The sequence below is a fragment of the Neopelma chrysocephalum genome, unplaced genomic scaffold, assembly GCF_003984885.1.
Source record: "Neopelma chrysocephalum unplaced genomic scaffold, ASM398488v2 Primary Assembly neopelma1_105, whole genome shotgun sequence".
Lineage (NCBI taxonomy): Eukaryota > Metazoa > Chordata > Aves > Passeriformes > Pipridae > Neopelma > Neopelma chrysocephalum.
This window is the reverse complement of record NW_020897769.1, coordinates 1,499,621-1,522,588: the sequence shown is the minus strand read 5'-3', so window position 1 is coordinate 1,522,588 and position 22,968 is coordinate 1,499,621. Positions and strand designations below refer to the sequence as shown.

Here is a 22,968-nt window from a genome sequence, read left to right as displayed (position 1 = left end):
CAAAACCTTGCAATTAACAGGTTTTCCTGCTTCAGTAACGCTGAAGTCAAACCATGTACTAACAGTCCAGAAAAAGCTGGTTTGTTCCTCCTTATTTTACCTTTAAGTTGCATGTAAAGATTTTATTTAGATAATTCTTTGCTATCGGTTTCTTGGGTTCTTTTGTGAGTGGTTGACACTGATATCCAAAGGGAAAGGAGATGGAACATGCACAGAGGCAAACAGGGGACAGCCAAGCTGCCTTTGCTGTACCTGACGTCAGTGGAAGGAACTGCTTGTTGATGATGCCGAGATTTTGCCCCCAAAAAGGCACAAACGAAAAGAAACTGCTTAGAGACAAAGTTTGTAGCCTTTAAGCAGGAGGTACTTTATTTCATGGGCCTCCGGAGCGCCCGGGGAACAGTCAGGTCATCCTGGAAAAACTGCTCCACCTTTTTATAAAAAGACAGGATTGTATACAATTTCTACAAGTGATTACAACATTTCCACATGTATATTCATAGAATTGCAACATACATTTTCAATATTCATAACAGGTGGAGTTTAGGTGGAGTTAGAGGTGTGGTCTTCAATTTGGGGAGAATCTGGGAGGGTCGTTCCGGCCTTCGGTCTCGGGGAACCCCCTGCCCGCCTCCCATCGTCATCATGAACTTTGTGAACTTTCTTACTTTGGCTGACATCTCGGTGCATCTGGCAGAGGTTTCTGATGATTTTGCAAGGATACCTAGATTTTGGCTCATCTTCCTTCTTTATCAGGTTGTTCTTCTGAGTACATGGGTTCTTGTTCTCCTGTGTCAGTATGTTCTGCATACCTTAATGAATTATTGCCTCTACTGTTTCTAAGACTAAGCTTTTCTGCTCTTGCTTATACCTATATTCTGAATTTAACTCTCTATTTTTCATATAGTAATATTTGCTTTCTGGGCCTTGTCCAGCTTCATTGAAAGAGACTTTTCAAAGCAGATCCTGCCTGTGTGCATTCAGAAGTCTTTGGCTGGCAGTGCAGCGTTGACTCTTACATTTGGTTTGGCTGTTGCTGATTTCTCAGTCTGTTGCCTGCTGCGGGAGGCCACGTTGCCATAGAGTAAGAGATAAGAAATAACTGGCCTCTGCAATCACACCGTTCATTCCCATCTGATCCAAGCCTGTTTTATCCCTGTAAAGGTGTGTGCAGCTAATTGTGGTGAACCCTATGGCAAGTGATGGTAAAATGTAAGCTCTGTACCACAAAGGTCAGCTCTACCAGTAAGAGAGCAAGTGATTCTGCCAGTGTCGTTGCCTTTGAGGCTGACACAGCCCCACCCAATTTCTTTGAGAAGATAATGGTTCTGTGAGTGATGCTGGTATACCAAAAGCTTCTCATATTGAAATGGGTTGCTGGCTTTGTGATTGCATGGGACAGTTCTAACACCCAGACAATACCTTTCATTCGAAGTTCCTTAGAAACCTCGACATCCTATTTTATTGCCATTTAGCAATAAAAGGTTTGAAAAGAGATGTTGGAATTTTTTGCCCCCAGCGTCTCCCCCCCATCTGTTTCTCCGGGGATGGGGGAGTCAGGAGAGGGGGGACGGAGCGAAGCCGCCCGCGCTGGGCAGAGCGGGAGCGGGGGGGAGGGAGAGGTTCCCCAAAAAGAGCGGGCCGGGGCCACGCCTCGGGAGTCCTTCGTCCGGAGGGGTTGGTTTGTCCACCGACCAGACAGAGCGGGAGCCCGCTTGCGACCGCCTCCTTTTTTTTTCGGAGGGGAAGTTTTTTCCCCACTGGACACTTGGTGGAGGACGACTGAGAGCTAGAGTCCGACCCATCTCAGAGCGAGGTATTATGCTCTCGGGACTGTGCCTGTGGAAAAAGGACTCTTTCGTTGCTGGCTGCCGGGACAGTTTGCCTTCAACCTTTCCCCCTCTCCCCCCTCAGGTTGCCGTGGGTTTCTCCTTCTACCTGGGGAATTGGAACTTTATTTTGTTTCTTCTGAAATATTTGATTACACCATTTGTTGTTTATTCAGATTTTGTTAATAAAGAGCTGTTCTTTTCCACACTTCCACCTGAAGTTTCTTAATTTCTAAGTTGTAATCGTGTTAAACTGAGACAATGAGGTATTGAGATTTTAGCCTGGCATGAAGCTGAAGTGTTTATGGTATCTTCTGCTAGTGGCGTTGCTAATTCCTTCTGAGTATTACTGTAATCTGTATAAGATCAATCCCCTACTTCATTGACCTCTTTGAGTAGCCTGTTAGAACAGAAGCACCTTACAGCTTATCATCCAGTAGCCTGAATTTCAACTTAGTGAGCCTTTCCTTGGAACTGTTCAATTTATGGTGAGCTGTTATTTGTTATTATAGAAAACAAAACTTTATTAATTCTTGTAAAGTGTTGAGTTTTGAGCTTTATTAATTGAATTGGTTCCTGCTTCATTTCCTCTCTCCCAGAGGATATTTGCTGTTGTGAGCAAGTACCTGTCTGTTTTGGAATTCAAAGATAAACATGCACTGAGAAAGCTCTGATACAGTTCTCATAGAGGTCCCACTTTTCTATACATTTCTGTCTGAGATGCAACTGGTCTCCATGAACATCACTGGCACTCTGCTGTGATTCATTCCAGTGATTTACTGTGTGGCTCTTCTGCCTGTTTTCTGTTTCAGCTGGACATACAGTGAGAGAGAGCTAGTCACACATACATCCACAACAGACTTTCTCTGGCCTTGCATGCCTGCTGTGTGCATTACAATTCTCTGTGTCATGGATACTTGTGTGCTTGCATAAACTGGATACTCTGACCTAGAGTTTTCAATGTGAGTATCTCACTCTGTCCCCTGCTCTTGAGGTGTGAGTAATTCCTGTGTTCTCAAATTTCCTCAGCAGGAGGGAAAAAAAAAAGAGGCAATGATGCCGAACTAATCAGTATTCATAAAATACAAAGGCTTATCTGAGCTTTTAAGTGGCAAGACACCAAATTTAAAGATGTTATCTCCAAGCATTATGTCTGAACTGTGACTTGCTCACGGATATGGAAGGCAGCTTTCCAGAGAAAGGCCCTCAAGACATTTCACTACCTCAAAACATAGTAAACTTTTCCTAATCTCTTTGCTATTGCTGTTGTCCAATGTGGGCCTTGAAGACACTGAAGCAGCATCTATTTATGGATGTTTCAAGAATTCTAAGCCAGACAAAATTCATTGGAAAAGTAGAAAATAGAACAAAATCTCACCTAGACTAAGTATATACTTACTCTGTCAGCATATCATTCCCAAATTGCTTTGCAGCAAATTATATATTCATCTGAGAATAGCAGATCAGCAGGCCAATGGTCTGCTTATAGTAAATTGGTGGATAGTTATAAGCAAAAGTCAAACAAAGGAAAAGCAGCCTCAGCATTCTGATCCCAGTGGCCTGTTTCTTCCTGAGTAGCTTGCAGGTGGGCATATGGAGAATGTTGCCATGCTGTAGTTACCTGTTAGCTGTCCTTTTCAGTGCTGGTTGTGCTCTGGAGCAATGAACAGCTTTGAAATTCAGCACAGCATCCATCAAAACCCGGGGCATTCAGAATGCTTCCCTCCTTCCTCTGTTCTGTTGGGTGTGTACAACACCAGCAAGTCACATTTCTTCCACACTAGATGCCAGCATAAAGTGCAAACTGGTGTGGTGCTACCATCCAATCTGCCCATCCTGACAGAGTCAGTACCAAGAGGGCTGTTTAGACCTTTCTCGAGGTGTGAAAGCATGAAAAATTTGTGAACAACTGCAAACCCACATCAGTCTGATTCTGTTGTGACAAGCTGTAAAGTTTGCCACTGAGTATATTGCAGCAACTTCACACTGGCCCAGATCTGGCCTTCCTGGGACATTACAGTCTAGTCGTGCCACAGCTATTCAGACAGGTCCTAATAACCTAAAGATTGTGGAGTGCCATTATAAAAAATGCTCACATGAACTGCTGTGAACATGAATTAGTTTGAATTAGGATTGCTAAAGCATAAGTAAACTGGAAACACCCACTTGTGAATTCTGGTCCAAAGACAGGATTCTGATATGGGAAGATGTTTAAGGGACATGGGAATAATAGTGGGAAGGTGGAGGATGCCAAAGCCTGTGATACACTCAAATCCAACTTATGGGCTTGTGTTGTCCTGTAAAGGGCCTCAATGCAGCACCTGCTTGTCCAGCAGTTCAAAGGGGAGCTCAAGGCTCGTTTGCTTCCCAGTGTCCCCTGCATTTTAAGGAAGAGCTCGTCTGCCTATTGTTTGCTCACATGTATGGGGTACATATAAATATCTCAGACAGGTCCTACTTGATCCTTCAGTGTTTTTGGTAGCTATGTGGGTTTTTTTCATAAAGCTACATAAATAAACTTCATCCAGTAGCTATTGTGGTACAGGTGTTTCAGGACTTGAAGAGGAAGTAGCTTCCAGACAACAGCCCAGAATAAATAAGATAAATTTCTTGCTTGTAGAGAACAGATTTCAAGAGTCAAAGAGTGGCTGAGCTCTCATTTGGCTTTCCTGTGCCTTTTGTTGTCTCTTAATCCATTGCTATTAAATGGGACTAAGAGTAGGACTATGACCATGCAGACAGAATTAATGCTCAGAGTCAGTTTAGGAAGTCTGTGGCTATTAGCTTGATCAAATTATACTTTGAAAATGGGTTAATAAATCTAGAGGAGAAGGAAGGAGGGAATGGTCTTCTGAATTATTCATCATTTGTTTCCCTGTTGACAGGTTTACACAGACATGAAGTGCAGGTGGGAGTATAAGGAGGGGGTGATTTATTAATTACATATGAATTGCAACAGACCTTACTTTCCCTCTTGCATCTAGATCTGCTTTTACAGCTTAGCTTTTATCTACAGCTGGACAGATTCTTTTTGTCTTCAGCTGAAGAAATTCTGAACAATCCAGTCCATCAAAATTCAAATTCAGTTTATTTTTCACACATAACATCAGTTGTCTTAGCTGATACTTTAACTGTTCTCAATAATGGAAGGACTGAGGAGGAAATTTTCATATACCACATTCTAGAGAGCAAGTGTACAAGGAACCAACTTTCCATTGTATTTTTCTTTGATATTTGTGCCCCCAGAATTAACATGGGGAATCAAAGACTGCTCTTGTTCATGCTGGAACTTCACAACCTTCTGATGATGGTAAATATTTCAGAGGGCTTTATGGGGCTAGGCTTTTGGCAGATGGAATGTATAACATGCAGTTCCTTTTTGTGAACAAATGTGAAATCTGTGTCAGGAAAACTCACTAAAAGTAATATCTTCCCCAATCCACAAGTATTTGGATCATTTTTACTTAACATTCTGTGTAGTCTTTTTTTGAGTCCACTGAGTCCAAGCAGACTCTTCACCATCTCTAGGTTTATTTTTCTATTAAAATGTTAACAATTGAGTTGACAGCTCATGTACCAAGAAAATACCCCTTTTCAGATATATCTACATGTGAATTTTTAGTCACACATGTCATTGTACAACTGCACATGTTTTCGCAGGGCACATGAATAAACAGGACTGTGAACAAACTTTCTGTCCATACCAGAACTGTGTAGATACACCACAAAGATACATCTTCTTTGAAAAGAAGTGCAGTCATTCCACAGTCTCACCCAACTTGCCACCTGACCTGTAGCAAATAATGTGACTTGTAGCATTACCTGTCAGCAGAGGAGTTGTCTGCATCTGTCCTGAGCTGCTCCCTGCTTAAATCTACAGCTGTGTGTCTGCACTTCCATGGGATCTTACCTCATAAGCAATTACCACATTAGTGACTGCAGGGTAAGGACTTATTTCTGTTCCTAGTGAAGACAAGGCAAACAACTCAGTTGTCATTAATGCTGACAGTTAAATGGATGTGTGACTTCACATAATTTTTGGGTTTCAAACATTTTTTATTTCTTTTTCAAGTAATTTAAAAAAAGGTCCTTTGGGAAGCTCAAGTTTGATCCTCTACTGAGTGATGTTGTTTGCAAAATTATGTTTTATTCTGCAGCCCTGTGAGGATACGAAAATAAATGTTTATGTTTACATATTCTGACACAGAGAAGAAACATATTCTACATATCAACCCTTTCTGCTTAATACTTAAAGGCTTGTTAATGCAGAAAATTCATGGATGTGGATGGAAATCATGCGGATGAGAATACCCTAGCATTAATCCTGTGGAATTTCTGTGGTTTGGGGAGTTACACCACACACCTGACTGAACACCCTGGAAGATTTAGGATGGTGTTTGCTGACTGTAGGCTTTACTCTGGCCCCACAGTCCCACCCACGAGGCCCGGTGATGCACGGTCCTTTTGCTGCTCGTTCAGAACAACAGGTGGCTGCTGCCCCCGCAGGCAGGGAGTGGAGGAGGTGAGGAATGTACTCCATACTCATGTTTGTGTCCAGTGCCTAAGATGGGAGTAAAGATGGGGGCAAACTGTTCAAGTACTGCTTACACAGACTGACAGGAGATCTTCTTGCACAGACACCCCCTGTGGCCAGCAGCTATTTTGAAATAGTGGCACCACTCGAGCCTGTTTCTGCATGTGAGCTGGTCTTTCAGATCCACAGGTGGGAATAGTACAGAGCAGTCAATGACTCACCATTGATGCCTGCTCAGCTGGTGCTTAGAAAAAATCCAGGAGCCGTTAGTTGGGGTGAGATAAGGAAAGGATTTAATTGTGCCAAGGCAAATAGATGGTAAAAAACGCGCCCACCGGGCTGTGCCCGGGATGTTACATTTATAACAATATCTGGCCAATCCCAAGTGTGTCCACCCTATAACTTTTGGCCTGGTCCACTCCCTGGTCCACCTCCTGGAATTGGGTCTGGGGGCTTTTTGGGACCCCCTCTTCATCATCCTTCATCATCTTCGGGGTACAGAGAGCAGAGTCACCCAGTTCTTTGACTCTGTCCTGCGGTTTAGGCCAAGATACAAGCGTTCCCCAAACAAGACAGGCTTACCTTGACAAGAGACTAAACATTTTCTACTGGATACAGGAATAGGGTTGATATGGGGGGTATGGAATGGAGTAAGAGGATTAAGGAATGTATAAACTAAGGGGTACTACGGGGAGAGGGAGAAAGGGGTTGTTTCTAAAATCTACTTCTATTACCTATAAAACTTATAAGGCTTACAAAATTAGAAAAATAAAAAACCATTAGGGTTTAAGGCATCATCATTGATAGAGTATGCCTCTTTTATTTTTGTAAACCCATTTTCTATAGCAGAGGGACAAGTGGGAAGGAAACAGACTGCTGGAGGGAGGGGTTTGGATGTGGGACCTGCAGTTGTCCAAGATCCAGTTTTTTCTCAGAGACATCCCTCGGATCTGGGACGTTACAAATGAGAATGAAAAGGGGGAAAGGCATTCTTCTGTTTTTTAGTGGGAAAGGTTTTGAAATTTCCTGGCATTGTACAGACAAATGAGGCACTCTGAGTGCCACTTGGTGTGTAGAAGTGTCAAGTGGGACAGATACTTTGTGTGAAATGAAGCTATAGAAAGGAAAACTTGTCATTTTTTTATTAGAAGATATGGTACCTTCCATAACAGTATTTTATAGCAATACAGTCTGCCCAAAGATGGTATCTGGTATAATGTAATGATATATAAAGTGATTGCTCATTTATTTACAGTATATTTACTGAATAAGTTTTAAAATGTAAGACTCTTCTGAATTAACATTCTTTAGTATGAAGGAAAGAAGCTCAGTCTTGACACCTACCTTGGGAGGCATTTTGGCTGAGATCAGAGCAATCAGAATTTGGGTTCTGGCTCAGATTCTGATAATTTCATTTTCCATTAGTAGGTCTGAGATTTTATGTCAATAAAAGTTGTCTGTTCTGCAGCCTCTTGGATACAAGGCTTTTCTACAGGTAGTTGTGCTGGAAGGCTAATGTGATTTAGTTGCTGATTTAGTATATTAGAACATTTATGGTCTAGGGAAGTTGTAGCTTTTGAATGGCATATCAAGAAAATGGAAGAGTTTTAGATGGCAAGTCAGATGTTGAGGCTGGGCTAGGCTGCCTTATGATGGCTCAATGAATGACACATACCAAGCCAACTTGATCTGCATAGATTTTTGTTAAATTTAAATGTCACTCACTAACTCGGTATCCGTCTGTCTTCGTTGGATTAATATCCAGATCATCACAAAGAATTTTGCCTCTTGTACAGTTCTGAGAGTAGCACTCCTCGAGGAGCCAACCTTCAGGTGGTGTGTGAAGGCACCATTCTGCCCAGTATTGTCCCCATGGCAGAAAATTGGAGGGCAGCCTGCCTCCTGCCATTTTTGCAGGGAAACACAGTCAAGCATGGCCTGGGGAGATACTGCTGGGAGTGTGTTGTTTGTTGAATTCCCTTACACAGTCACTGTTCTAGTTCATTGTTCAAGGCCAGGCTGGATGGGGCTCAGAGCCACCTGGTCTAGTGGAAGGTGTCCCTGCTCATGGCAGAGGGTGGCACAAGATGAGCTTTAAGGTCCCTTCTAACCCAAACCATTCAGTGATTCTATGATTCACAGATTAAACCGATTTATGTGGAGATTAATGGAGTATAAAGAGACTTATTCAATATAAGGAAGCAAATTTTAAATAGTTTCATACTACATACATCAGTCAGAAATAACACTAGTCCTGCCCAAGGACCAAGTGTGTCCAGTATGGATGTTACTTGTCATTCTGCTCCCCCACACACAGAGTCAGCTGTAAAAGCCATATTCCCAGTCCAGACAGCTCACCAGGTGCACACCTCTGAAGGTAAACAAAGAACCTGTTGTACACAAAGCATTTGAGAAACACATTTGTGTTACTATCACAAGTCCACGTGACAGTCAGTGTCTTCCTTAATTTTACACTGGTTTTTGTGTCAAGTGTTTACACTTTCCAAGCCCTTGGAGAGAGAAGAATTAGCAAATAAGTGTATATACATGTGGAAAGCATCCAGGGGGTTTTATTGCTGAACTAAAATTAGATTGTAATAAAGAGGATAAGCTGTGTAAAATTTCTGCCCTTTAGAGATGTAGCTGAAACAATGTCGCTCAAGTTTTTTCTGTAAGAAGAAGTGGTGCTCCCAGGACCACTGGGATATCCCATATACCATCAAATATCCCATATCTGATGCCATCTTTCCCATATACAGAAGCAAAGCCTATCTCTCTCGACATCATTCATAGGTAAGAAGACTGGGTCAGATTGTTGCTTCATAAATGTAAGTAAACATTTCTTTCCTCCAGGAAATTCCACCAGGATATTTGAATCCAATCCTATATTTTAGTGCTCAGTGAGTTTACTTTCCATTTGCATATTCCCTCTTAGTCTATGTCCAGAGTTGTTCACATTATTCATTATTGCAGTGCCAGGCCCTGGCATTTCCTCAGTGTTATTTGGAGGAAAACAAATGAAAGAGCTTTGGAAGAACTGGTCTGTCTTTTGAGGAAGAAAACCCAATATGGATCTGAAACAACATGTTATTATGAACTTGAGTCTGTTATGAGAGTGATGTCCATTTGACTCCAAAACATTACATTGCATTTTAATTACTGAGTGTTACTGGGGAAGCTGAAAGGCATAAACATGTTTGTATTCAGCTCAGTTAATGTGATGAAGGATAAAGGAAGAGGTAGTGTCTTAACATTTTTTCTCTCCTGCTGCTCATTTCCTGCTGATGCTTTCTTTTTACTTTAAACCTTGCTTACATTTTGGCTTTATTTTCTTTCCTCTTTTAAAGTTCTGTTTCTTTTTGATATCTAGCATGCAACTATTCACTGTATGGCTTTTAGTGTCAAAAAGCAGTAGTTTCAGCAGGTGATGAGACATTTGTTTACTTCCAAAACTCCATTGTGTAATTGCCATTCCAGTGGGAAAAAAAGCAATTTAAAGTTTTCCTTCTTGAATGGGAGAAATGCCTGAGAATATTCAAGCCACTGATAATTTCTGTGTGTGCCCTGTGGGTTCTTCCCACTTACACAACTCAACTTTGTTGATTCAACTCCTTTCACAAGATATTTAAGAGCAGAGAGAGGTGTCAGCAAATCCAGGCTCCAGGACACATTCTGCTATATGTCTCTCTGGGTTTTTGGCTGTTATAATTGTGGTCTTCATGATTTCTGCAAGGTTTTTAGAGCGATATGACTCTTTCCTGACAGCAGCAGGTTTCTGTAATGTAAATTTTATTGAGGGTGTTGCACACACGTTAGCTGTAGTGTTAACAGCCAGCCAGCCTGAGAGTCATGACACTTTCCAGATGCTCTGTGCTGCTAGTGATGGTTGTGCAAGAAGTTGCAGGGCTCAATAGGCAGCCACAGATTCTTTCCACCACGTTTTGCTGAACAAAACACGTTTCACAAGCACAGAACCCTCCTCCTTGCTTTGGGGTCTCTATGTGGTTGGAATCCTGCTGTGCATTTCCACATCTGTGAACTGCTGAGCGTTCTCAGTGCCCTCTGGAGACACGGCGAGTGGGGAAACAACGTGCTTCAGGCGCAGGAGCATGGAGAAAAGCAAGATGAGGAGGATAGCCAGGAGTGTCAGGAACAATCCCACGTACACATAGAGGCCGGAATATTTATCTGCTGTTGTGTCTACTTGGGTAGCCAGAGTTGGAAGGTGGACACGGCCAGTCAGGTTTCCACGGAATTTTAAATAGGTCTCAGTCATTGCTCTCTGGGGCCTGGGGGTTGGTCAGCTTTGGTCCATTTTCCCTACATACCTTCGATTTCCTGTCTTCCCTCACCAGACCCACAAAGGATGTCAGGAGAGGCAACTTAGGACAGATGTCACAATGGCTTCAGCAAGAGGTGCTCTCTCCTCTTGCTGTCAAGGCTGCTGGTTCACGCTGCACGGGACAGGGCTTTGCAAATCATTTTGCAAGTTGCTGTCACAATGATAACAAGCATTAGACTCGTGTTCTACACTTCCCCCTGGCTTTTATTTTGTGCTAAAAATGTTTTGGTCCTTCTTTTGGTAGGTCAGCTTCTTTGGTAGGTGAAAAGCTTTGGTCCTTCTCTCAAACTGAGCTGCAAAGGTTTGCTCAGCTTTGGTGTTGTTTTCCAAACAAATTGCACAATGAGCTTTCCGCCACCTTCTCCCACAGCAGGTGGTTTATCCTTGTGTGAGCTGGGGAGGGTTGTTTTCTGCTTTGCCAGATTGCTGAGGGATGTCTTCTCTCCTAATCCTGGGCTAATGATCCTTGCTTAAAGAGCATGGAGTTTTGAGTTCCTCATTATGAACAGTCAAAAAGTCAGCTTTCTAAAATGAAAAAAAATGAGAGAGAGAGAAATGAAGCCAGGTACCAAAATAGCTTAGTCTGTATGTGGTATCTTTAGAACAAATAGATAAGAAAACCCTTGTCATGCTCCTGTGAGACATTGAAATCAGGAGAAACACTATTTAACTTTAGAACAAGATCATGCCAATCTAATTATTAAGGTCTCCTCTGGTAACACTCACGTTACTTACGGGTAAGAGAAGGCCCCACAGTCTGTGGAATTAGATGTCACAGAGAAAGGGAAGATACGAATCCAATCAGTGTTTTTCACTGTGTCTCATTTATTGTTTATCAGGAGCCTTTTTTTCTGGGGCCGGATGCACCTGGCAGGTATCCAGAGCCCTACCTATCCCACTGCAGCAACACTGCTGCAGGATATGACACTTCACTCACCTCTTGGCAGCAGAACTTACTAGAAATGGGAGGAATCTTAACATTTTAGCAATTTCAATTCTTATGGCTGGAAACAGAAAATAAAAATGCTGAAATTTCACTGTAAGTGGTGCATCCAAAAGCATCACGTTCTGTTCTCCTAAGAATCTTGGTTTTAGCTGAAACAAAAATGATAGCACTGAAACAAACTGATGCAGTAATTTAAAATGTTCACTACCTATACACCTACATGAGATGCAAGTAGAGTAATATTGACATAGTATTACACTATGCTAGTCAGATTAAAGTGAAACATTAGGTTAAAATGATAAAGGTTCTGACATTTAAATTTTCACCTTGAAGACATATTGCAAAACATTTTGACTTTCATGGGCCTTCCGTTTGTAAAATATAGCTGATTTATTGACAATGTTTGGTTATGTTCTCCCTATGCACCAATGGGAACAACCCCTTGCTGTTCTTCAGAGAGAGGTGGTTGAAATCTGGAGTCATCAAGGAGCTGATATGCAGGCTTTTATTACAAGCAAGACAGACCAGCTTTGGCTCATGTGATGGGGAAACATCTGATGAGCTGAGTTTTTGGAGAAGGGGTGTGGGGGCTGCTCTACACTTTAACTTCCAGCTCCCACAGTACCTTCTTTGGTACCAAAGCATCTGAGAGAACAGTGATCCCCTTTAGGGAATATTGGACCAGATCCTCCTTAGTAATAAGCTGGGCCAATTTGCTGATTGAAAAAACAGATTGGAGATTTGACTTTTGCAGCCCCTGCGTGCCTAGTGGATTCTGAGCTGTGCTGTGTGTAGGAGGGTGTGGGCAAAGCACAGCAGGAAAAGGTTGCTTAGTATTTCTCCAGGAGCTGACCCGAGCCCTGTGGAGCCAGTTATTCTGGCAGCAGGTTTCGTGCTGGTGCAGAGACATGGGGCATGAAGGTGAAGGCTGGGGGGCAGCCAGGCACTTTTGCTCTCAATTACAGGGCAGTAACTGTGGTTTTCACACTTCCAATCTATAAATGGAAATTCTTCCCCCATGAAGAATATTCTCATGCTGTACACCAGGTGGGAAATAGAGGGTGTGAAGGTAACTGGCTGACTTAGACCTCTGTCTTTATGATATGATTTCTCTATTGATAATGAAATGCAATCAGTCTGGAATCTGACACTTGTGTGAGGTAAAGTACAGAGCAATGCCTTTGCCCATCCCATCTGCTCTGTTACTGAAGGCAAAAGCCAGAGCTAGTTTCTCTCCTTAAGGAGCAGAGAGTCTAATGGCTTTACATGCTTCATAAAATTAGACTGCAGAATGCTAAGGACATTATTCTGAAGTTCAGTAATTTACTACAAACCAAGATGTTGAATTAGCAAAGCTCAGCTGGGCATTTATTGATGAAAGGAGCAGATTAATAGTAAGAAGTATTAGCAATGGGGAGTTGGCACAGTTTGGGTTTTTTTTTAATTGCAACTATAGATTTGTCAGGAGCAATCAACTATTCAGACTATTGAAAACTGTAAAATGAACTAATCTTTTCCAGAAATGAGCCAGAAATAATTCAGTAGCTCCAGACAACCCCAAAGATTTTTGCTTTTCAATCTACCAATTATCTCATTGGCACATTTCTTTGGATATCCAGTAGATTTAGTTTTGCACAACCCCTTTTAAGGAATAGAGTCTTGAAGACTGTAGAGACCAGAGTGATGTAAAAATAAGTGGTACAGAGTAATTCTGAAAAACTGTGTATGAAGCAGGTCAGCACTATAACTGTATGACTCAGATTATGGGAGGCAAAATCTCACTGGTTACCATGAGAAGCCCTCAAGTCCATGGACAGAGGAACTAAATGGAAGTTTGTTATACAGCAGAGCAGCATAACAAGAGCCCACATTCCCTCTGATCTCAGTTGTTCATCAAGATTTAATCATTCTCTGGCTGGACAGCACTCCAGTTCTGAGAGGGGCCGGGCACCATTAGTGATCGCTGGTGCTCAGTGGGTACACATTGATTCCAAGCAGACACTTCTTTTTATCAGTTTGTTGTTATTTTTAATTAGGGATTAAAAAAACCCAAACACGACATATTTAATTTAATAAAAATCTGCAATGAAAATAGAAGCCTCATACACAAGAACAGAAAGGTTTCTTCTCAGAGTGTGTCACTGAGACAGGAATTTCATCAGCCAAAACTTAATGGGTGCTGAATTTACCAGCCCCTCACTGCAGCTATCAGGGTGTGGGTAGCTTCAGGTTTGTGGAGTTTTTATGAACCCTCATGGCTGTACTCTGCATTCTTGTAGGTCACAGGGGAGCAGAGAGAAAGAAAGATTTTCCCCCAAAACAATGCAGACAGAGAGTACAAATTGATCCTGCAACTGCAGTAAATGTCCTGTCTTGCCCACTCGCTTCCTTCCACTCCCACATTGGGTGTAAGTGCCACTTGCCAGCACGGCACCTCTGAAAGTGCAGGCAGCTTTCTGGAGTTCTCTTTTGCTTTTCCACACAATACTCTGACTCTTACAAACAGGTAAGTGGGACAAAATAGAAAAATAGCTTGTGTAGCTTCCCCTTTCCCTTAATTTAAAGTGAACTGAACTGGCTGGCAAGTACAGAACAGTTTGGTTTTGAACACTCAGAACCAGGTGTGTTCTGTCCAGGTCACCTTTACAGAAAAATACCAGCACTGAAGAAATGCAAGCAAAACATCAAAAGTACCAATCCATCCACGGTTTGCATTTTTTCCAGGGAGGATCTGAGGGAGAGGAAAGTGGTGGGGGGGTAGAGTGGTATCTCTTCTTTTAGTGGTGGGCAGTATTTTTTGTTCTCATGCTGAAGTGAAGGCTATGAGAGTGTCTGAGCTGTGGCAGTGCATAGGGAGAGAAGGGAATAAAGCATAGTTACCTTTCAGAGCAGGCAGTGGTGTTGGGACAAGGCACGAGAGTCCGTGATTCAGACCAGGAGCTTGCTGGTGATTTATCTAGGAACATCCCACATTCCAGCTAGTGGGAATTGTGCAGCAAAGATTATCTGTCTTATAGCTGGAGTCAGGATAGTGCACTTCCTTCTCCTCTGCTCTTGAATTCACATGGCTTGCCGGCAGCAATGGCTCTTACTCCCTATCCTGGGATGTCAACAGAACAGCATCACTGCTGATGTCCTTCCTTCGCAGGCAACAGGAGAAGGGGCGAGGAGCCTTCACTCCAGGAGCTTCACTGCTCCGGTGGAAGCAGCCGGTCCCCTCCCTCAGCAGCGTTCGGCAGCGGGCAGAGAGGAGCCGATGAATAAAACTCCAGCGCTGCAGCAGGCGAGGAGGGAAGGGAGAGGGAGGCTGTGAGCTCAGCTCGCAGCAAAGTTTGTGCCAGGTTCGTCTTAACTCTTTCGTGCTTGCGAGTGGTGAACGAGGCAGGGCTGCCTGCTCACTGAGGAGCCCAGAGGATGGGTTAGCAGTTTCGCTCCTTTTCTGGAAGATGCAAAGGGTTTTTTGTTTTGTGCCTCTTGGGAAGGTTTGCCTGGTGAGGGCTCCCAGCTGGGTTCCTGTCTGGAACGTGGACAAGTGTCACTTTTCGGCTGGGGATAGTCCCCAAACATTGCTCTTTGGCGTTGGAGCTTTTGAGGTGTTCTTGTCCCTGTGCTTGCTGTTTGGTGGTTTGGGTGGTTTTGGTGGTTTGTGTTAAGTTCACAGGTCCTCTCTCCCCTGAGTAGTTTGAAACTTTGCATGAATAAGCACAAACCCAACTTTGCGGTGTTGTGGACAAAAAGTATTTTTGCTAATTTATGAATGTGTGAAGCACAAATCTACCTACAAGGCACCACAGAAATGAGGCAGAATGAGGTTTGGGTTCTCATGGTTGGGTGAGAACCCAAACCACACTGTTCCCTCCAATGGCCACACCTTTTCACCTGCGTTTCTTCACTCCCTGCAGCTGACAAAGTGAGGACTTTTGGTGATCCTGTTCCTGTTACTATACAAATTAGGATAAACTGTATCAACAAATCAACATAATTTTAGTTGTGTGCACGTTTCAGAAAGGAAATGGGGAATAAGATTTCCTTTGCTTTCTGCAGGGTGGTTCATTCTGCCGGGGACAGATGTTAGTTTGGATGGATTGCAGCAGTCCCGAGGTGTCACCAGCAGAGGAGGTGACCAGCACAGGGGTGCAGTAGCTGCAGTGTACAGTCCAAGCACTGAGCTCTGTACAGTTGTGAGCAGCTGTATTTCATGTCCCTGTGCCCAAGAAGGCAGATTGGCTGAAGGCACCTCACGGGGTGAACCTGACCCACAGGCCCACACTGGACAGTTGGCTTGTGGCAGTTCCCAGCTTGTCTTTCATGGCCTGTTTTTGGGGCACTTGGAAACTTCCCCTCTGAAAAGTGGGTCCCACCGGGGTTTCAGAAAGATGAGTTCATTTTCTCTCTGCAGCTTTCTCAGTGACAAAATAGAGACATTTAATCTCCAAACTGTCTCCTCAGAATAGCTTTCCCTCTCTGGTTCCTCAGGACCACAGCCTGAGCAGAGGGGCCAAAGGGTAATGAAACCCAGAGCTGCACAGCTCTTTCATCCTCTTGGGATGGAGGGCTGTGGTATAAATGCATCTCTCTAAGGGCTCATCATTCTCTGGAGTTCACAAACACAGTGTATTATTAATGTGGCACTATTTAGATAAATAAAACATAGTCCCTGGAAAAAACCCAATCCCTTTATGCTTCTGTGATGGGATGAACCCTCTGAAAACCAAGACTTAAAAGGCAGATTTGATTGCTGATGTTATCTCACATTTCTTTTGTTGTGATATCGGGTGCAATATCATATTTCCCCAATATTGCAGTGTATGCCACCATTCCCTGCTGGGCACATAGGAATGAAAGTACAATAATAAAAGAGTGCATTTCTCCCCCTGGAATTGGTACAGTTACTGCTTTACCAACAAACTACCTGACAGCACCTCAAAACCCTTTTACATGTCCTTGTATTTAAAAAGAAGCAAGTGAGAGCTCTGTTTGACCAGGAATTATGTTGCTGGATGAATTATGAGAACCAGAAGACACATGTTGAAGATGAGAGTGTTGAAAATGAGACCAGAAGAGATGCTGTTGAAATCCAGCATCTCTGCTTTCTATATAATGCTAATGAGCAGTGCTGAAGTGAAAGGCTCTCTCTCCCTGTCCATGCAATTCAGCTTCTCTGCTCATCTTTTTTCACCCTTTGTTCATTTTACAGTAAATTATCTTTCCCTTTTATAGGACCAAGCTGCTGCTTGCTGGATGGATACACTTAGATTTCTTGTTTCCTTTGTAGCAGGGTATAATAAAGACAGATGAATTTTAAATACTGCCACAATTTATACCAGCTGAGGCTGATGAATACTTGACTGAATGATTGCTGAATTCCTGAATTGTTGAGTAATATGTAATTTTTGGGACAATCAATGACAAATTTGTGCTACATAAAATGAGAGTGTACAAATTCCCTTGGAGATACTCAGAGATACGAACCCAGTGAATATAATTTTTTTAACCAACCATTAAGAATTTGGGGGCAACAGCCCTGGGAGCTTGTTGGGTTCTTTCCTTTGCATTATTTGACCTGTGTCTCAAGCTTTCTATCAGATCATTTTACACATCTTTCTCATGATGATCCCCCACAGGTCTTAGAGTGAAATTTGGATTTAACAAAAAGCAAACAAGATCTCTGAATGATTGATTGTGAGTATAATCTGTGTGTTTCTACAGGGATTCTTCTGCTATCCAAATTCATGAATCCTGTGAACATAGTAAATGCATACTTTGGGTCTTAGAAATTGCTTGCACAGCAACTGCAGTGAATGGAAAAATAGCTGTGCTCTCCTCTCCCCCCCATCCCTTTCAGAGGAGACACATCCTGCAATGGTTTCCTCAAGCCCTCAGTTCTAAAGACCTTCCATGATTTTGGGGCTGTTGGTGTGTGGGAGGGTCAGGGCTGAGCAGAAGTCTCGTTTTCTGATGCAGATGCTAAATATTGAACTCAAGAAAGAGCCCCAGCTTGGTGGGGAGAAGAGACAGCGGATGAGTTTTCGGTATTGGAGGCCACAAGGTCCAAGTCCTGAGGTGCCCAGCTGATATTATACATGTTACACAGGAAAAAACCTGCCTTTTACCTTTCCCTCTTCCCCAGCCCTGCCCTGGCCACCCACGGAGCTGCTTAGAGGCCCCTTGCTGCCATGAGGAGGGTTGGATAACTGGACCTGCCTGAGCTGTTTGCCTGGGGGAGTTGTGCTTCCAAAGCCCAGGATGGTTCCTAATCTCCACCCAGAACTGTGCAAGTGCTGGGAACAACATGGATAAGTCACTGTGGAAGAGCTGCTGAAACAAGGGCAACCCTTAGTGCTGTTTGTCTTGACAGAGACAGTGGTTGTAAATATGTTTTTGTTTTAACATTTTGACTTTATAGCCACAGCACTGAGTGGCAGATGATCTGTACCACAAACAGGTTTGTGAAACACATAAAAAAAGTCATATTTCAGTAGATTTTGAATCAGGAGTCTCTAATGAATGGACTTTGAAATATTTATTGCTCATTCAGATTTGTGTGAAATAGGTCCAGCTGCCACCAACCTTAAGGGAGAAATACCACAGTCAAGGGGATGGCAACCTTGAAAGCAAACAAAATTGCCTGGAGCTTGTTCCTTGCTTAGGCCACTGAGAGCCCCAACCAAATGTACTGACTTCTCCCTGTCTCATTTCTTTCTCATGAAAAGGGAAAAATTTTTAGTATCTCCCCCCTCCTAAACAATCTGTCAGTGCAAAGTGCTACCAAAGGCATGTGGTCATGTGCTCACTGCTGCAGCAACACCCAGGGCCTTTCCCTCTGTGCATTCCCACACAATCTTGTTTTGTCCAGCTCAGTGTGTCTGAAAATGCTCCTGTGTTTGGACTAAAAGAGTTTTGTTGCTTTGAAAAGCTCTTGGCTATTTTGACAATTTGGCTTTGTTTTGAACTTCCTTCATCAAAAACATGCTTCAGTTTATTTATAGAAACTTAGTCTCCCACAGATAACTGAAAAAATTCAGCCTAGTCTGATGTTACTGCTAATTTTTAGGAACATTTCTAATTTGATTTACTGTTGTCAGTGAAGGGCTGTATTGTTCTGCACAGAATTCTGTCTGAAACAATCCTGAGCTTCATTTTCATGAGTGAGCTTGTGGAGAAGCCATTGCATGTTCCCAAAATGGCATTAACACGACTCACAGAAGGGACTTGCAGTGCTCCAGGTAAGTCAATGAGTGTTAGCTCAGGTAGGGCCAGCTGGTACTGTGGATAACCCTTGGAGCAAGGGGTATCTAAAAAGCAGATTCCACCAGGATCCAAAGGACAAGTACGTGTCAGCCATGCTCATCAAGGTCCCACACAGGTCCTTGTGGACCTTGGCAAAAATTGGTTGAACAATGAGGCAGGGATTGAATTTAAAACACAGGATTTTAAACACGGGATTGTGTTCTCCAGCCCATGGGGTAGAATATTATTTTTTCTCATGAAGCAGTGCCTGTTTTGGGGGAGTTCAGCATGAATTATTAACCAAAGAGTTTCAGGTAATTCTGGAGATGATTTCAGATGTGCTGATCCTCTGGTTTTGGCTGGCCAGTTGCTAAGATACAACCTGAGGGATGCTCACATGAGTGAGCCACTATGGTTTAGTCACTTCAAATGAGTGCTTGTTTCTAACCCTCCCATCCAGCTTGTCTCCCTTCACCAGGGGATTGTGATGTGACTGATGAGGGTGCACAATAAATACCAACAACTGGGCCTCATTGTAGCAACAGGAAAGCAAAGCAGACTGGCTTCCAGGAGACCAGGTTGTTTCTCTGCATGACAGACAAATAATCCATGGAGACAACGCAGCATTTGTTGGGAATTGGGTCACCCATGGAACTTTTCTTCTTCCTATCTGCATGGCAGGACTGGTGTCCCAGGGGACACTTTGCATGGACCTCAGTATCAAAACCAACACCTGAGGGCTGTAAATGTATGAAATGTGCATGTTTTGTGGTTTGGTGCTATCTGCTTTCTTTTGAGACTCTTTTGAGGCCAAAAATGTACTTGTTCATTTTTCATTCCCACCTCATTTTCCCACTGTGGAAGGCATTGCCTTCAGTGTTACTTTGTCTTGGTCCGTGGGTCGGTGCCTGGGGCAGCCTCAAGGCATTGGGCACCCCTGTCACCACCAAGCCCATCTCAGCCCACCCAGAGCTGGGCCTGGCTGTGAGCAAAGAGCCCTGGACTCCCGTGGGCTCCTCACAGATTTCTGCCTGCAGGAACAGCTTGTAGGGCTAAGGCCTAGATGTGATTCCTGAAAGGTGCTTTTCACAGCGCAGATGATGTGAGGAAGGTCTCAGATACAGTCACACATGTTAAAACATGTGTCTTTCCTTCTGTTACAGTCAAAGGTACCACCTGAACTTGCCGGGCAGCACTTGTGACCACAATGTTGATGGGTAATTCCTGAGCAGAACTGTCCTGAAGCTGGAGTTCACTGATCTGCAGGGTGGCATTTTGGTCTGAGCTCAGCATTTATAGGCACAGGTATTGACTAACTCACTACTGGGGACCCATTAGGCATAATTTCCAGAATCTTTACAATATGAACAGATATTCCTTGGATTCTAACCAAATCCTCCCCTCCAGACTGTGAAGCTGAACAAACAGTGGGTAGAGCATGGGGAATGTGAGCTGCAAAACAATTAAACCCTTCTTTGCAGCTTCTGATGCCACATTATTTGCATGATCCACAGTTAACATATGGGCTTGTGCCTGTGTCGAGGGGGATCAGTTCTTCAATTGCTATCAGTAAATAACAATTACGACAATTTATACCAAAAGGAAAAAAAATTGGTGATGACCACATTACACCAATTTTTATTTATTTGGATTGTTTCAATTCCATTCTTAGAGAGGAAAATATCTTTTCTTGTTCTCATTTACAAAATATGAGCTCTGCTCACCCACACACTGTAACATTTCAGATATCAGCATGTCCATGCAGAATTGGATGAGCTCTTTCTAAACCTGTTTGGAGGAAACACGGTTGAAATCTTCACAGCAGAAGACTTAAAAACAGTACTAGATGCAATTTTGAGGAAACCATCTGTTTGGATGTATCTGTTCTATCCAGGGGAGCACAGCACAGGAATCCTGAGCTGCTGCCAGTTGTACTAAAAGACTTATCATAGTTTAAGCTAAAAAGAAAAAAAAAATCTCACAAGTGATATAAAAGCCCATGTTGTGGTACTAAAATGGCACTGAATTAAATCTTCCAAGGGTTCAGATTATGCTGCACCTGTGTGCATCAGAGCTCCTGAAACCTTCTTCAATGTGCCCTTGCTCAAGTGATGAGTCTGAAAGAGTGTGTGGAGTCAGTGTTGCTCAGCCCCCTTGCCTTTGGGTGGCTGTCTGTGGTTACTTGTACAACACAGGAAAATTCATCTTATGGTAAAGATGTGCCTGATGGCCTCTGTCTGCATGGGAATTGGGTCAGGGGGACATAGTGCTTCCTGGGATGCATGTCTGCATCACAGATGTGTTTGGGAATAGGACTTCATTTGATTTAACCTGTGGGTGGCCATGAGAACCCATTGGTGTTTGTCACTGAAATGGTCCAGAACATCAGAGAGAAAAATATCTACACTTTGTTCTTTTGCATCATAAAACAGCCATTCAGGTATTTCTCTTTAATCCACTTCCCAGGAGTGACCCTTCTCAACAGCAGGGATCCCTCTCTTGCCATGACTTCCTAAGCACTGCTCTGGCTTCTGCCCCAAAGCATTTGTGCTTTAATATCTGCCACTTACTGACACAAATCCCAGGCTTTGCCCTGGCCCTGTGCAATGGTATCCCAATTTATGCTACTGTAGCGAGGGAGCAGGAAGAGAGTCATGTCACATAAACCAATTTTGAAATCCTTTGTGATTCAGGGGATGTAAAAAACGCTACTCTTGTCACTTGTGTCAGATACAGTAACAGGAAACAACATAATCAGTGAATTCTGAGTAGATGGTTCTTGAGCTTCAGTTCCAAACTCAATCCCCAACTGGCACTTTGAGACTGCTGTAGAGGAGAGTGGACAGAATGAAAACATGAGAAGAACAACTGCATAGTGTCTGAGTTCCCATTTCATTTCACCAGAGGCTTCTTTATACAACAGCTTTTAGCATCTGCTGTTTTCATCCAAGAGCAGAAGACACGATGTCAGCCCAGGCAGAACTTCAGGCTGAGCTGTGGCAGCGGTTGCAACACATTTATGGTAAAGCCAGGGGTGTTTCCTTTTGATGCCTTTGTTTGTCTAACAGCAGTCACAAGGTCCCTCTTCCCCAGCCTCTGGGGTCACTAACAGAACAAGCTCACTGGCCAGTTCCACTTAATTATTGTTCTTTTCTGAGGAATCAAAGAATAAATGTCACTGTGTGACTTGTGCTTAACTAATGTGTGTGATTATTAATAGCCAGTTTTGGTCCCCCTTCCAGCCTATGTGCCACAAAATACATTTGCCTTTGGTCTCGAGAATCAAGTAGTCTGGGAAGCCACTGTTCTGTGAAGAGATGGGACAAAAAGCTTATTGAACAACCCTTCCTTTTGAACAGAAGACTGATCTCTCTTTTTATTTTTAGGCTGTTAATGACAAAAGTTGCTTTATTGCTTTACTTTTCACAGATGAAGACATGTTCTCAATTTGGACAAAGACCTCCACAGCCATAAGCTGCCCAGAGTGGTTACATTTTATTTAAGAGGTTTTAAATGTCTTTTGGTTCATTATAACCTTGAATTTGCATCTGGAGGAAGAGCCACACACTCTAAGAGAAATTCTTTTAATTTAGTGAGAAAAATAAGAAAAATAATTTTTGCAAAAGGTTTTACAGGAATAAAGTACAACCAAGAGAAGCATTCACTAAAACACCTAGCACAAAGACCCATTCCACAAAAAACACCCACTACAAACAATAATATACCAGCTTTAGTAAAACACAATTCATTGGTTTTAAGTTACCCCAAGAGAAGGAAAAGAGTAAAACAAAAAACAGATTAAAAGAGTAAAGAAAGAACGAAGGAAGAAAGAGAGAAGGAGAGAAAAAATAGTTACCAACAAGAGGAGAGGAAGAGAGAAAGCTCACAGGGAGTCTCTTGTAATTCTGGAATTCAGTTTTCCCTCCCAGGCAGGACATGTGGTCAGTGCCTTGCAGGCCAGAGGGAGGGGGGCTGGAGCCATCACAGGCTGCAGGGGTGTGGTGTGGGCAGGTCTGCCCGGGCTGACAGCCCGGCTGCACGGCCTTCAGTGCCACCCTGTGCTGTGCAGGGCCCTCAGTGCCACCCT

General features: G+C 43.1%; 2 protein-coding genes across 6 annotated transcripts in view; both read right to left on the bottom strand.

Moving 5' to 3' along the window:
- Window positions 1–8,451: 8,451 nt before the first annotated feature.
- On the bottom strand, window positions 8,452–14,876 carry SERTM2 (serine rich and transmembrane domain containing 2). Of its 2 annotated transcripts, none has more exons than XM_027696210.1 (2): window positions 14,532–14,876; window positions 8,452–11,230 (listed from the first exon to the last, which is right to left on the bottom strand). In XM_027696210.1, exon 2 carries the CDS (start codon window positions 10,637–10,639, stop codon window positions 10,361–10,363), a length of 279 nt encoding a protein of 92 aa, XP_027552011.1. In that variant the 5' UTR covers window positions 10,640–11,230; window positions 14,532–14,876; the 3' UTR covers window positions 8,452–10,360. The 2 variants fall into 2 exon arrangements, with proteins under 2 accessions (XP_027552011.1, XP_027552012.1); XM_027696211.1 differs by having other exon boundaries at window positions 8,452–10,856.
- Window positions 14,877–21,112: 6,236 nt separating this feature from the next.
- The window catches only part of LOC113973726 (protein fantom-like), a 47,958-nt gene continuing 46,102 nt past the window's right edge, over window positions 21,113–22,968 (bottom strand). For 3 of the 4 annotated variants that reach the window (XM_027696204.1, XM_027696209.1, XM_027696205.1), the window contains one exon: window positions 21,114–22,188. In XM_027696204.1, coding sequence (XP_027552005.1) covers window positions 22,079–22,188 — 110 coding nt within the window. In that variant the 3' untranslated portion in view covers window positions 21,114–22,078. Of the gene's footprint in view, window positions 22,189–22,968 lie in introns of all 4 variants that reach the window. The other variant, XM_027696206.1, reaches the window with a different exon arrangement.

Excerpts from the sequence above, each read along its gene's own strand:
- SERTM2 (XM_027696210.1), bottom strand. The coding sequence starts at position 10,639 with ATGACTGAGACCTATTTAAAATTCCGTGGAAACCTGACTGGCCGTGTC.